The 16,269-nt window shown below is 40.8% G+C and overlaps 1 protein-coding gene across 6 annotated transcripts in view; it reads right to left on the reverse strand.

Moving 5' to 3' along the window:
• Positions 1 to 822: 822 nt before the first annotated feature.
• TRERF1 (transcriptional regulating factor 1) overlaps positions 823 to 16,269 on the reverse strand; it is a 99,643-nt gene continuing 84,196 nt past the window's right edge. For all 6 annotated transcript variants that reach the window (XM_041413632.1, XM_041413636.1, XM_041413633.1 and 3 more), the window contains 10 exons: positions 12,897 to 13,263; positions 12,273 to 12,333; positions 11,356 to 11,495; positions 10,557 to 10,660; positions 9,291 to 9,366; positions 4,405 to 4,493; positions 3,519 to 3,632; positions 2,644 to 2,832; positions 2,016 to 2,224; positions 823 to 1,351 (listed from right to left, as the gene is read on the reverse strand). In XM_041413632.1, coding sequence (XP_041269566.1) covers positions 1,030 to 1,351; positions 2,016 to 2,224; positions 2,644 to 2,832; positions 3,519 to 3,632; positions 4,405 to 4,493; positions 9,291 to 9,366; positions 10,557 to 10,660; positions 11,356 to 11,495; positions 12,273 to 12,333; positions 12,897 to 13,263 — 1,671 coding nt within the window. In that variant the 3' untranslated portion in view covers positions 823 to 1,029. The remainder of the gene's footprint in view (positions 1,352 to 2,015; positions 2,225 to 2,643; positions 2,833 to 3,518; positions 3,633 to 4,404; positions 4,494 to 9,290; positions 9,367 to 10,556; positions 10,661 to 11,355; positions 11,496 to 12,272; positions 12,334 to 12,896; positions 13,264 to 16,269) is intronic.

A 16,269-nucleotide genomic window follows, 5' to 3' on the forward strand; every position in this document is an offset into this window, starting at 1 on the left:
TGAACCTAAGGAAAGAGAAATGGTCATTAAACAGCAACATCAACTCACCTCTGTAGCATGTTTGTAGTAAATAAACAACAGCTGAATTTGATGTAATTAAGAGGACTGAAAATGGCACAAGAATAACACGTTATACCTAGGTGCTGAAAGCATATCAGTCTCTTCTCCAATGGCAAGAATGCTTCCCTGTGTTTCCCTGGTGAGAGAGCAAGCATTGCTTGAGCACACATTCCCCTAAAACCACAGAGATGGCTGTTCCACAGTGTGATTTATTGTCACAGGACAATATTTCCAGTGCAATCTCATTACCAAGGCAGTGTTCCTGATTCAGTGTTCCCATCAGAGGAGGTGAACCACAGAACAATCATTTTCCTTCTTCAATCCTGGAAATTAGGTAATTTTAAAATCAGCAGATCAAAACCCTGCTAAAATGGAATGTCTAAATTGTCCTGTGTAACCAGGACAGAACTGAAAATGAACTGCATATTACTAACTCTTTCACAGTTAAACCAGATTTTTTTTCCTCCATCTCCCTTAACATGGCAGCACAAAGACAAATAATGTGATCATATCTTTAACAGTGATGACTTTTACTCTCTGGAAGATGCTGGAAATGATCCCATATAGACAAAAAAAAAAGTTTCATCAGAAGTGTGTGAAATTTATCCTTGTAATTGGGGTAAAATGAAAATTGGAAGAGTTAAAGACTAAAGATTCTACCAGGACCATCTGGTAGGAACTGATAACAGAACCATAAACTTCTGTAATTAGTGGCCTTGGAAGTTATCAGCAAAAAGAGCTCAGATAAAAACACCTTATAAGAATATTTGTACCAATTATTTATTTCTTCCCCCAAAACACAAATTAATAAAAAAAAAGGGAAAAAAGCAGATTTTTTTTCTAGACCTGGATAAAATAATTATAATTTTCAACAGGTAGTTTACAATCAGTGGGAATAAACAAGCAGTCCAGGTTTCCTGATTAATCCGTTCAGGGTGTGCTCAGTAGCCGTCTATCAAACAACTTTATTTACAACTCAGCATCATCCTGCAGTAGATCTGGATCTTCATCATCCAGTAAGAGGTCAGCATCCATGACTTCATTCTCTTCCATGACATCACCCAGATCCGGAACAACATCATCATCAATGTCACCAACATTTTCAACATGTTTAACCAAGCTCATGTGATCCAGGGGGATCAAACTATGCCCAGCTGGCCCAGTAGTTCTTGCAATAGTGGCTGCCATTTCTGCTGCTACAGCAGCTTTCTGAGCCTTCTGCCTTTGCTGTTCTTCTTGTTGTCTGTGAGTCTTCATATGAGCATTGCGGCTTTTGATTTTGAAAAAGACCCTAAATTTTAAAGGAAAAAAAATCAGATTAAAATGCACTGCTTTTGATGAAATGAGCCAAAAAAGACTCAACAACTTATCAGTACATTTGCTTCCTTGTCCTGAAATAGAAGTCAGTGAAGTCTGCAATGCCATGGTGTGAATTTCAGGGACATATTACCAGATTTATACATCCTCATGGTATCAAAATGGCCTACTCTGATTTTGCCAGAGGTAGTTTGTAGCTCACACACCTGCTTCAGTATCTATGCACATCCTAATTTTCCCTCTATCAGTTTCACAACCATCTTGTACAAAGGGGAGAAAATGAAGGATTACCACGATGGACTAACTCAAGCAGAGAAACACAGAAAAAGTTGCCCACTGTCACATCCAAGTCAGTGATGAAGCAAGAGGCTAGAATGTCAAATGCAGAAATTCTATCAGGTAAGTGGAAAATAGGAATAAATACTGCAGAGGCATCCAAAATGTCATGCAAACCTATCTCTAATGCAAACCTATGTCATGCAAACCTATCTATTCACAGTTTTGGTAAGAGAACATATCATCTAGGGGGAAAACTTCTTCCAAGACAATCAGAGCAAAACCAAAGTTTGTTCACAGCACTGCTGATCTGGAATCTAAACAGGCAAAGGCGATGCTGTCCTTCAGAAAATCACACTTACCTGCCACACTCCTTGCAAGGAAAAATTGTCGTTGGGTCGGTCTCGCCGCTTGTTGTGCTGTGGGCAGGTGAGCTCTTGATGGAGCAGTATCCGCTCTGCGTACCAGATTTCTGCTTCGTGCCAGGAATGGTGCAGCGTGTTTTCGTCACCTGGTTTGTACCTCCGTGAATGCGAGCGTGGCCATTCAGCGCTTGTCGGGAACTGAACACCTGGCAGGGAACGGGGTGGAGGGGAGGGGGGAAAAAAACCCCAAGAAATCACAAGGAAACACTGGAACTGCAGAAAGTAGGATGCCAAATGCGTATCACAACAGAACAAGTGTACATGTCAACATGCACCATCTACTCACTCAAATGGTGCTTGCTTTCAGCAATATCCCACTATAATTGAAGACAGTCACAATAAAACAAAGCAGTGAGCTATCCTATTATTAAAGTTGTGTAACCTAATTGGAGCTGTTGCCATATAGTATTTCTAAATGGTACATCAACTCAGAATTCAGCTTTCAGTACGGATCAAACTGCTTCTATTTTGTGGGGTGGGAATTAAAAGCAGTCAAAATCACAATTCACTAGTTTACACATACCACCACCACCCCCTCCCCGTTAAATATACCAAACACACGTACAGCGCCACAGTTTGGCATTTCACAGATGAAGGAGGATGAAGACAGTGAAAGACCCTGAACGGCAGGTAGATCTATAGGTCCAACAAGAGAGATTGCTGGTGGATCAGGTGACTTCTGCATTTCCCTTTCTTCCTTTCTGTCTTCTTCAATATCTTCATCTTCCTCTAACACTTCCTCTTCTCCACTTGTCTAAAATAGAGAGCACATTTAAGGAACACTAGAAATATGGACAGCACTGGATTGTAGGACATACAGAGTTTTCTGGAACAGCATGCTGTTTAGTCAAGTGTGCTTTCCAGTATCACTGTTTCTTCCCATCCTGAATGAACTTCTGGTCTTACTGGAGCTACCACCCCTTAATGGATAAGCTATAGCCCATAAAGCTTCTCTCAAGAAGTGCTCAAGACAGCCTCCATGTGTATCATGGAGCTGTGGCTCCACAGATCTGCAGATGCCAGGCACAGTGCTGTCCTCCTGCCATCAGAAAGGCCATGTGCGCTGTACTTGTAGTCAAGTTACTTTTAAAAAAATCCCAAAACGACCAACTAAAAAACCCCAACCCACAAAGCAACACATCCCAAGTGGTATTTGTACTGGAATGTTAGAGCAGCCTTTAAGAGCACACATGGGCACAAGCATAATTTACGGAGGTTTCCCTGGACTACAGTTAGATAATGCACTTTTATCTGGTTGCAGTCCAGCCAAACAAATCTTGGGGTAGCTGAAGTCACAAAATATTCATACAGAACATAATTCAGAGTTATGGAATAATTTCTACTGGAAGATACCCATGTCACCTAGTTCAATCTCCTCCTCAAAAAAGGACAAACAAAAATTATCCAGGGTTAAACTTTCTCATCTTCCTTTAGACTTACCAAGCATTCATCTCTTTTCTTCTCTAAGCGCGTTCTGTGTTTTCGTCCCAAACGCAAGATTTTCTTCCAGGTATAGTAGTATTCCACACATTGTGCAACTGTCTTAGACTTAACCTGTAGTTAAGGAATTGCAGAAATAGTCCCATCTTATTTTTTTGCTTTCATTCAACACTATTTTTTGTTTGACTACAACAGGAATACTCTTGTAGAATAATTAGTTTTATATTTTTTTCAGTCAAATTTGCGTTGACTTTTTCAACTTCAGAGAACTTCTCTGGGATTCTATAAACTCCAGACAGAAAATTACTCATAATGTACTCTTGCAGCTCAGTTGTACAGTACTACTGAGAAATCTAGGAATTAAGACTTGAGTCACGTAAATCCACGTATTTTTCAACATTTGAGCTAACAAGTAGGGTATTGTGCCCTGAGATTTATAACCTTGTCTTTTTTGCTTTGTGGCAGAACATGAAAAGTAAGCCCAAACATGTTTTCTCTTTATTAACAGGTTTCAACCCTTTCTAGCACCAGGCTCAATGCCTGTGACTCTGGTACCTTGTAACTAACTGCCAGAGAACACCAAGACCATAATGGAAAAACATACTTGTCCCACACATAAAATGCCGTGATTCAGATTCCAGATGTGAAAACTTTCAAATATAATAACAAGAGGAACAACTTTTAATTATTTATAAGTGTTTTTTACATGTATCTAGTGCAGAGGTACAACCAATGAATATACCACTCCTATCAGTGTTCTTGTAACCACTGCTGTCTCTATGCCTGCAACCAGCTGGTCTGGCACTGGAGGGAAAATGAAGCGGAACAGCATAGAGCAAAAGGGACAAAAAGCCCACAGCAACTGACAGAACAGAAATAACCTTACCATTTTCTGTACAAATATGAAATCTTTGCTGTAGATGGACATTGCCTCTTTGAACAATCTTCTTTCTTGATGTGTCCATTTGTCAGAGCCTTAAAAAGAATGTGAAATCATTATCAACGATAAAAACTCACCACCTCTATGTTGGGGCCGTATCTGAAACAAGAACCAGGAAGTCTCAAGCACCTGTGAATGATGCTGCTACCCAAATACAAGCATGGCTGTACTGACTCAGACCTGAAGTCCATCTAACCAGTATTTGGTCTCCAGCAGTGGTGACAGGCAGTTGCCTAGGAAACAGTGAGATCAGGGCAAGCAAATACAAATGTCTCTTCCTAATTTTTCCTAACCTCTGACCATGATGGGCACAGGGGTCTTTCCTGAGTCTGTTGCAATTTGCTTATTTAGTAACTACCCTTGTAAATGCTGAGCCACTCTTCCTTTCAACCAATTAAACATCTTGTACCCAAAACATCCTTTGCGCCAAGGAGTTCACAGATCAGTGGACCCTCTGCATGAAGAGCCACCTCCCTTTCTTTGTCTCCTGGCTCCCAGTAGCTTCACTGGATGACCCTTCATTCTTCAAGTGGAGGAGAAAGTGAAACCAACCTTGACCATCACCTCCGTGCTATTCAGAATTGTGTGCCCTTTCTGTCACTCCCAAACCTTTGATCATTACTCTGTCCCACTCTGAACCTTTTCCAGTACTAAAACATTCCTATAAAGACAAGAGGACCAGAAAGGCACACAGAAGTCCACATAAAATCCAGGCTTTCAGAGTGGCATCACCATGTTTTCTATCCTCTTAATGCTTGACTATTTTTTTAGCTGTTGTAAAATACAGTTGATATTTCCTTAGAACTAGCATTACAATCCCAAACTTTTATTCTAATTGAGTAGTACTACAACAGAGCTCATACTTTCTATGTAAGGATTGAATTGTTTATTCCCATGTATGCCACTTTACATTTGATGACACAGAAGTTCATACATCCTTTTGTAAGATCCTTTTGTAAGATCCTTTTGTAAGATCCTTTTGCAGCTCTTCACTTGCATGGTTTGGGGTAAGACATTTAAATCCTCTGTGGCAGAGGTCACAAGTCGGTAGACACTGTAGCAATGTGCAATATGCACAAAGTGTTTTCCATCATTTAATGGAAGCTATATATAAAACTTCTGAATATTGTTATTCTGTATTTGGTCCCCTGGCTTAACTGCCCATGAAAATGTGAAATCAACATTTAAATTGAACTGAATTTATGTTTTCTCAATATTAGGCAAACAGAAGGAACACAGGATTGCTCTGCTGCGTCAAAGCAATGTTCTGTTTGTTAGGAGTGGGCAGCATTACATACATTAAAGGAAGGATATGCAAGAAGTCATGAAGTGGATGCCTTTGAAATGACTTACACTATGAGAAGATTCTACTTCAGTCTGAGAATTTCTGAAACACCTAAACCTTTTATGAAAATAAATCCCTAATATTCCTGTCAATGTTACTACTCTCCATAGAAATACTTGCCTCTGCACTGATTTCAATTAACTTGGGTCTTGGCACCACACATGATATTGAACTCTACAAGTTACTTTTGTCTTAAAAAATAGCAATATTATTAACTACAAATTTTTTGTTTTTCAGCATCAGCTCCCAGGCTTACAAGCTCATAGCAGGTATCTCACCACTCCTTTATATGATGAAAACTACAAAATTAACTTTTCTGCAATCTGTTTTCTGTAGGTTCTTCCAGTACTGGATATAAGCATGTATTAGTTATTTCCACAGAGATTTACACTTAAAGCTCTATTAAGCATCAGAGAAAGGCACTGGCTTCAAGCCATGAGTTTTACTTATTCTGTTATCACCCAGAGATCTTTCTGCTGACACACTGCCTCTCCATCTTTTCCCACCCTGAACCAGCATCATTCCCTTCTTACACAAGTTGTCAGTCATGAGTCCTCCCTTTGTGCAGGGGTAAATGCACTCATTCAGTCCAGGAGGCTACTCTATTATGCCAAAATATAACTTTAAAAAGCATGACAACACGGGAGAGATTTTCTTTTTTTCTAGTCGTTCTGCTCTCTTGTTTCTACCCCACCCTCTAAAAAAGACAACACAATAAAAATAATAACATAGAACCACTTCCATTAACTAATTTTGTTGTACACCTATGCAATATTTGGGCCTCGCATACTTTCCCCAATAGCTGTGGTATTAGCAGAGACCCTTATAAGATTATGCGGGTTAATTGGAAGTAACCTAATTAATAGAATAAATGCTGTGTAGGAAAAGAAACAGAAGAAAAGCTGTTTTTAACTCTGGTTGCTGGGAAACCACTTTTGCTCTTGTTAGCTTGAGGGAGATATAGAGAACGTGCATAGAGAGAGATCTGCAATGCAGCAAAAAGAATTTGGAGCTTTAGAATACAGTTCAAATTTTAAAGCTGGTCTTTATGTTTAGAAATTTATTCTACATTTTGTTTTACCTGCCATACTGTTTTTGCACTGACATTAAATTGACATATTTAACTGACATTAAATATCTTCTACTCATTTGTGTGCTTTGGGCCCAACTTGTGGGTTTCAAGGGGGCTACATGTACACCCAGGGAGCCCCATGGACAGGTAGCTGATATCCAACAACATATGCTGGGTCTGTGACAACCCTGTCACAGCACATACAAGAAGCTTCCAGAGTGACTGAAGTGCCCTATGTCAGAGACCATCTCTCCTGCAGCTCTCACTGCAGAACTTCAGCCCTGAGAAAGTTCACTGTTCAAAGGAGAACAATTCAACTGTTTGCAACAGTGGCCCTGTTTACCAGGTATGTGCTCCCTCTCTCTTCCTAAAACACCATCCTGACAGATGGCGAAGTGTTAGGACAGAGATTAGGGTGTTCTTCCAAGGAGCCCTGGGTCAGCATGTCCAGGTCTCTTGGCACACACCAGAAAATCCTCAAGTTTTACAAGTGGCTTCCTTCACAAGCCAACAAGTTTCAAAGGTGAGCTATTTGCCTGTACCCTCATTCAAAGGCAATGCTAAGGATGAGTTTGGGTATCTGTTGTTTGTGGTATTCTAACGAGTTAATTCTCACGAATAAGTGGCATGCTTTGTTTCAATGTATTCCACCTTCAAATGTCGTAAGCCTGAGAGCTATGATTTCTGAGTATGGAGCAGAAAACATGAAGTTACCCTAAACTGATGCCACTTGAAGTCACATTAAAGCTATTCATGGACTAGATTGTGAAAAATTCTCATATGCCTTGAGTGACTGATTATCAATCAGAAATAAACTGCACAGAAAGAGCTAATAAACTAATCAGAAAGAGCTGCTGCACAGCGCTAGAGCAACGCTGTCAACATAAGTTGCAATCACATGTTGCATGCAAAAGCATTAGAAAGTAGTGCTTTGCCTTGTTATTTTATGGCACTTAGATCCAGACTGCTGAGATTTGCATGCTGTGATAAGCACAATCAAACTTTCTTTCCTGCTTAAGAAACAGGGATTCAAAGGTGTCCACAGGTCTCAGTGCTAGTTACCAAGGATTAGCTTCATCTCATATGAAAGATCAAACAAAACAGTCTCTTGGCTCCTCCCTGAATCCCAATGAATTCTTTTTGAAACTACTGTGAAGTTGCTTTAGTAAACACTGTTCTTCCTCTGCCACACAGGCAGAAATTTCTTATCAGCTCTGTGAATTAGATTGTTTACTGATGAAGAGGCTGTGGGATATCTCCTCATCTTCCTGCTCTTATGCCCTTGAACTGTCCCACACAGATTTGGTGTCATCTCTTCAGGCAAGAGACCCTGATCAAAGTTCCTGGCTGATGGCTGATGTCCTCCTTCCTCAACCATTTCCATGTCCACCCTTTGGACTGCAACAGAGCTGCTATCACAGACACCAAGCACCTCCCTCAGACAAAACTGAAAACCTGACGTTCACGTTTATTCACTGTCATTATCAGCTACTATCAAACACGTTTCTGTTCTTGTTCTCAGACCAAGGGGTTAAGGAGTTGCTTTACAAAGACTTCTTTTTACTTGGAAGTCTTTCCAGTGGGCTGCTACAGCCAGGAAGTAGATTGCTTCTATACTTCCCTTGCACAGAGACTGTAACTGAACTGAGTACATGACCTTGGACACTGTGACTGACTGACGACCAGAAGACTCTTGGCTTGTTTTCTATTGAGCCTGAACTGGAGATGAAGTTCGAAATGTCTTATGTAAAACCCTATTCTGTGTCTCAGCAGTTGTTAGCCACTACAAAGCATTAAACAATAGCATGGGGGCTGCAGAGGTGAGACATTTGCCATCTCTGCTCAGGTGACACAACTGAAGTCCAAAGGCTTAACACCACATTTGTATTTCACACCAACCCAGACTAGATCCCTACACAGAGGCTCCATAAGCAGCACTAAGATCCTAGTGGGAGTTACAGCACTGCCTCTTTGGAAGAATGCTCATGATTATAATATTTATTGTGCACCATCACCTCAGAAGAAGCAAGCAGGATGGTGGATTGCTTATGTACCAGAAAATTAAGACACTAGTGACACTAAATTATAAATTACAAATAGCAGCAGCTTTAAAAGGAGATTAAATTGTTAAATTTCAGTTTAAAAGAGAAAAATAATCAGCCGAGGCGGTTTTAAATCTGTAGAATCCTACACAGAAACATGGATGCAAAGCTTCTGTACATTGTCAGTCGTGTATAAGACTGCTAAACTTGCAGCAAATGGCTCTTGGAGTACCCTTGGCAGTGTCCACATCATCTGTATTAAATGCTGCCATCCCTGCAGCAGACAGCAGAGAGTGCAATGTGATCCCATGCTCCAGCCTGGGATGCCAGGCTTGGACTGTGGAACAGATAGAAAGATCACAAGGAAACCTACCGGCATAGTGGTAATTTGACAAAGGATGACACTTCAACCTCACTGGCTTTCTCAACAGCAGCTTTTCAAGAGCAACCTAAATGAAAAAGCAGGGAAAAACAGAATTAGAGAAAGCAATCAGCTGTAGCATAAAACTGCATTTGGAAGACTATTTGGTATGAGGATATGAATTAATTTTCTCTCTTTTCTGTCATATAAAATCACATCAAATTACTCCAAGGCCCATTAACACTGTACCTCAAAGAAGAGCACCTAATGTGCACCTGTCCTGCCTTAATGAGCACAAATGTGACTATTACTTAGCAACTTCCAGCTCTTTCCCTCCCTTCTGCTTGCCACAAACAAATACATTTATAGTGTTTGACTTGATAGTGTTAATTAATACTAATATTTAATGGTTGGTTTGACAGCATTAATATTTATGGCATAAAATATTTTAGAATATCTGTGTAAGTCAACATCTGTCAAGAATGACTGCAAATATAGCTAATCGTCCTTCAGATCAAGAAAACAGAGGACTTATGGATCCCTAAAATTTTTTCCCCTGAAAATGCATACTCTCTGTAAAGCAAATTCCACATCCTGACATATTCAGACCTCTCAGATACAGCTAACAGAGCCTAAGGAAACTGGGACACAAGCTAAAACCCACTGTATTAGCCAATCCAGTGAGACTCATTCCAGCCCCATGTTCTGTTGCATTTGGTTTTATATTGGCTTTCCAGGAAGTGGTGCAAGGGGCCTTGCCTTTTCCTAACACTGGGTAAAATGGATGTTTTGCCTTAGTTAATAACATTCCCATCACTAAACTAATGCAAATATTTGAAATGCATTATTTATGTAAGAACTGTGTTCAATTACCTCACAGTTCGGAACAAATAAGTAGATGTGATTGCTGCTCCAAAAAAAGGGTTTTTTTATAAGGGCTAGAAGAGGACTAAGCTCTCTGTGACCAATATAAAGCCTGTGAAATATCAGGGCTGGAGCAAGCACTGGGAGACATTCAAAGCCCCAAGGCTATAAACTAAGTAATCTTATCTATATGAAATATACAGTAAGCCTTCAGAGAGGCACTGCTTTGAAATTTAAATTTATTAGAGAATAAAGGGAAAAGTCATTCCCCAAAAATGTTACAGGATGTTTAAAGCATCATTTCAAATCAATCAGAAATCTTTTTTATATAACCATATCTAAATCCATTTAATAAAGCATGCTAATTTATCTGCAGAAGAGGACCATATCTCCCCTTTCAGCTTTTTATCTTACCATAATATCTCCTTTTGCTTCAAAGAGAGTGTGCAAAGCGTATTCTGAGTTAGTTCCTCCACCAGGTAACACACTGGAACAGCTCATATTTAAAAGGTCTTCCACTGTCAGAAACAAGTCAACATTTTACTGCTAATACAGTAGCCTGTCAGTCAAACATCTGGAGCCAAGGATTCTGTAATGCCCTCAAAGACTACATAGTTCAGGGCAGCAGATTCTTTCACATTTTTCTCCTCAACATCTCATCTACTTGTTTTAGGATCACTGAGGAGAGGATGTAATGGAGCCCGTCCTTGGGATGGGACAGGCTACTCCATAGCCAGAGATCTGCCTGTGCGGCATGACTTGCACACACCAGTGACATTGCTGTGCCAAGAAGGCTCCAGCCAGGGTGGAGAAACAGAATGAACTATGTTAGAAGCAGGAAAAAGTTCTGCTCAGGACTGGTAAAACCCACCAAGCCTGCCAAATTTCCTCTCAATTATGGTCACAAGACAGGCCCAGGATGCATCAGCTGCCTCTCAGCTGCCTTTACCAGGCAGTTCAGTAGCCAACTTCCCGACAATGAACTTTCCTCCTTGGCTGCCAGAAAACCGTTCATTCAGACTTCCCTTTAAATGCCACCATATAATGCTGTTGCTCTGAACCTATACCATGTAGTTCCAGTCTCTTGCTCTGCACTCTCAGCAATTAATATTCTCTTGAACGTTTTGTTCAGTACAGACACGAGAAATCAATGCGTATTTCTTCAACAGGCACAGACTGACGTAGGAACTTCTAAAATGGCAAGTCATTATACCTCTTTGTTGGAAGACTTTGTTCTCCAGTTCTGGCCATGGTTTCCAAACCAAAGTAGCCTTGTGCACATCTTTCTCCGTTAGCAATCTGTCCTGCAGCTCAGGAATGTCAGCCTGGAACCTGGACCCAATATTGATTCGCCTATAAAGAAGAACAAATAAATAAGTATTCAACTACACAATGTGTGGAAAATACAGAAGTCAGATTAGCGTTCACTTTATTTCCAACAAAACTTATTGCACTGAAGTGGCAGGAAATTGTGTCAGATTGCTTTATGCAATGCTTTATTCCCAGTGGGATAAGTATTTTGAATACTAGAGAGAACTGATCTCTTGGGGAAAAACAAAAATTTCAATATGCAGTTTAAGCCATACTGAGACATCATACCTTAGGGACAACCCAAGCTAATTTATATGCATGACTAGCGAAGAGGCTAGACATCAGAAACAGCAAATTTCTGTTCCACAGAGAATGGTACTCTTCAGCAGAGAGCAAAAAGAGCCATTACTGCTGAGGGACAACTCTGTTTGCACTTTGCCATGGGGAACCTACCAGCTAACACCACCATGCCAAAGTTCCAATCTTATAATACATAAACATATATATCTACAAAAGCAAGAGTACTGTATTGACACGTTTTCCTCACAGCACTCTTCCCAGCCATCACTAACTTTGAGCCACGACACCTAAATTTGCCACGGTCACTTTGCTCCAAATGTCCTTAGCCACCATGCACAGAAACATTAAATGCATCCAGCCCAACAGGATTTCAGGCAGTTGAATACTTCCTGCCTGGTTCCAAACACTTCAGGCCACGGGCTGTTGTATTCCATTTTGTTTGAATGGTATGCCCTGTCTCACCCGGGCTCTAGGTTGCAGCTAATCTATAAAAGCAGTGACAAATATAGTTTTTCTTACGGTTCAACAGTCTGTTCTCCAGGCCCAGGCGTTACCGGAATGACACTTCCATCAATACTATCTGAAACAGAGATTGGAATTTGAGTATCACTATTTTGCTGCTGGTGACCCTCCCAGGTTGCACTGCCACCTCCCTACTAACACCAGAATTATTCCAGTCTATGATGCAAAACCGACTCTTTATCAATATTTAGAAACAGTCTAAATTTTTACAGGTAATAGAAATGTCTGAACTTGCAGAGGTTTCTATTGCCCTGATTCTGAGTGATTACACACCTTTTCTTGTGAAGCACTGAACAACAAATACTTAACATGAAACCCATGTCTCAAACTAGATCTTTTTCTTCCACTTCAGAAGGCCCAGATGTAATGAGAGGCAAGCTGGTCCTTTCTTGAGGCAGACCACAAGGAATGTTCACAGCCTTACTGGCAGATTAGGCTCCTCTATTCCCTTTATACCTTAACTTTGCAAAACCCTTGGCAAAACTGCCACTAAAATGGACTTTTCCTGTGAAGTAGCAGAACCGGCCATGCATGTGAGCACACACAAAACCCATCAATGTGGTGACACAAGAAGAGAGTGGTCTCTGCTTTGCACTGCTGTGCTGTTAACGCAATACTTACTAGACCGACACAGGAGCACACGTGGAGTGGGTGTCAGTGGAGTAAGTGGCAGCTGAGCATGTGATGTGGTGTGAGAAGTGAGAACACTGCTGAAGAGACCAGACCCTTGCCGGACGGGACTGAGCATCGGCGGCGGAGTGTAGGGGGGCAGCTCGTGTGTCCGGTCCAGCAGGTGATCCCCCAGAACACGGGGAGAGCGAAGCTGGCTCTGGTACAGAGTGGCACCTGAGTGGGACATGCTGAGGTTGAAGGAAGGAGGAGGTATGAAGAGAGGTTCGGGTCTGTGCCGATACTTCTTCTTGTCCTGCAATGGTTTGAAGCTTTCTTCCGATTTTACAGCACCTGGATGAGGTTTTTTGCTAGTTTCCTAAACAAAAACACAAAGAATCTTATCATTCAGCACGCTTAAACATGGTTTGCACACAATCCTTGGGCAAAGGCCACAGAAAAGCTGTTACCACCAGGCAGTTATTCAGGTACCACTATAATAACCCTGGGCAGTACAGTACCTGGCATTACACAGAAACCTCAAGACAGTGAGAAAAACCAGGACAAATTACCCTTCACCTACAGCAGCAAGCCCTCTGGGTCAAGGCAGGGCTGGCCCACAGAGGCAGACATGGAGAGGCTGCTGTCAACTTATGAAAATGCAGAGAACTCCTCTCCCAGACCACGAGTCTCCCACACCCTTCCTCATCGCTACCCAGACACTCTGAGCACTTCCATTTGCACTGAACATGCACACAGGCTGGTGAGAGATACTTCACTACCAGAAACTTTATATGAGAGGTTTTCTAATGCATTTATTTAGTGAGACCAGGAAGAACACATGAGCTCAGTGAAATTACTGCAGTACTCAGCAGCAGAAAAGGAAGAAAATGTAATAAATTCAAATTTTTTGCTGCTTATCACTGCATTCCCATCAGCTTGATTACAGTCCAGCTGCAAGAAATCTTGAACTTAACTCTCTCCTTGTTCCTTGGAGAAAAAAGGGTAGTAGATGACCACTTGGGAAATTCACATACTGTTAACATGCCCAGACTTCTAGAATTTGAATGTTAAAAATAATTTAATAGAGTATACAGAAGCAGAAGATACAGAATTTATGCAAACCTGGAATCTGGATTTCTTGCGGGAGTGGGGATAAGGTACGAAGAAACTATCTCAGGTTGTGCTTTAAAAACACACAGAAGTTAGTAGAGAACACAGTATTATTAAATGTACTGCTTTTAGGTAGTTAAGCTGTAAGTCATCTTTAGAATAAATTTGGGAAGAAGTAGAAATTTCTGATAGCGTTACTCCAGAATGTCTGCATCATCTGGTAAATTATAATACTATGTAAAGCAAATTACTACAATGTATGTTTAGACAACATACATCTTTATACCATGGGTGGTTTTTGAGAATCACATTCACCCAATAAAAATCACGTTAAATGAGCATTAGCACTGTCACCCTTTATCCCTTATGTTAATAAGTTCCAGCTTGAGGAAATGTTTTTGATTACAGAGGTCCTGTCCTCTTTGTTAGATCATGGCTACATCCTCTCCAACAGCTGTTGACATTTTTTCCTCTGTAAAAAAAATTAATTTTGGAAGCATTTTGCTTCTGCAGGGAAGAAAATGCAGCCTTGCAGAGGATTTTTTTGATAATGGGCATTCGGAACAGTGAGAGTTACCTGTAATGACAGACAGAGTCTATCAAGATGGTGAACATTTAGTGTTCATAAAGGAGAAAGGGGGAAAAACCCTAAACTCAAGGGAAAAAATCCAAACAACCCAAAACCTAAAAAAGAGACCCGGAAGGCCAGATCCATGTCTTTGATTAAGGACTTACTTTGTTCTGCTCTCCAAGTGTGAAAGAGCTGGTACACCTTTCTCACAAGTGTAAAGCAAACCAATGCAACATCTTAGAAATCCTAAACACCTCCATCTCCTACACTGCTTCACCCAGAGCCAACACTGCTGTCAGAAAAGGTCACGTTGAGCAGTAAAGGAGACAGTGGTCTCCATGGGCTCTCAGTGCACTACCACTCCTGAAGAACCACCCTACTTTTCTGAAGTTCTAGTAACTGATCCCCATTATCCAAGACAGAATGCATACTTTTAGGCCCTGCTGCTGCACCTTGACAGATCCACTCTGGACAGATCCTGATGGATGTCACTTGACTGCTAGCCTCAGCTCACCATCCTGTAGCCTTGTAGAATGTTTAGTTCCTTTTCACTGTTTCATTTCATCGACTCCTTGAGTTTTGTGGGAGCTTTTCTGGACAGCTCAAAGCACAGTATAAAGAAATGCAACACAGCTTCAGTTCTTTGGTATTAAAAAACATCCCTCTCCAATGGCACAATCTCTTTACAGAAGAGGAAGAAATGGTGGATCTTTTGATCTTTTAATGTTTCCAATGCTACTGCTTATATAAAGGATAGGGTCCAGAGAGGGAACTGTGTGAGTCTGGTTTGCTTGGGCAATAACAAAGGCCACAAGCATAATTTTGAGGGAATGAATGTGCATTTTGCCAAACACTGGCAGATTTAATCACAGTCACTTTATATATGTTGCAGAAATACACAAGTCCAAGCCACCTACACTGGTGTCTCTAGAGAAGATCTCCCACTCAGAACTTGAGGATTCAAAAAAGACTGTCCCTATTCTTTAGCAGAACTAGAAATAGAAATGAAGAATTCTACTGCTGAGTTACTAAATATTGCAAAATGACAGCTTTCACAGTAAAGTGGAAGTTTATACGTTAAACCTCTGTCTTAAAGGAAGAGAGGAAAGATTTTATATATACATGTATATATATTATATATATTTAAAATTAGTGGGTATGTCTGAATGAAGAGTCAGGAGTGAATATTGTAAGGAGTCACCCATGCTGGTATAATGCTGATTCCTCATTTGTCCATCAGCCTCACATGGAGAAGGAAAATCAAAAATATCACAAGGATATTTCCCTGCATTGTACAGATAATACCATACAGTACTAATACTCCCCAGTAATCCCTTATCATGGCGTTGTCTGCCAAAATGGATTTGAAGGAACGAGCAGAATCCATTTCTACACCGGAACACGAAGTAAATATTGCTTGCTCCAGGACTCCTTCAGGAAAATAATAATGAGCATTCTCACATCTCATTCAAGCACTCAATTCCTCATGCTGCCTGACCGCTTCAGTTTTATAAGCGAAATGTAAGCACTAAGCAGAGCTATTTTCCCTGTATCAGAAATCCCAGTGATTAACCCTTAGAGCTGATGCACACAGGGAGAAAGGGGAAAAATTACTTCACTGCAGAACTCCGAGTTTCATATTGCTTAGAGCACACACTCTAAGCACTGCACTCTCTGTGGCTGAAATGAGAAGCACATATA

Source organism: Onychostruthus taczanowskii, unplaced genomic scaffold (assembly GCF_017590055.1).
Source record: "Onychostruthus taczanowskii isolate IOZ18803 unplaced genomic scaffold, ASM1759005v1 scaffold42, whole genome shotgun sequence".
Taxonomy (NCBI): domain Eukaryota; kingdom Metazoa; phylum Chordata; class Aves; order Passeriformes; family Passeridae; genus Onychostruthus; species Onychostruthus taczanowskii.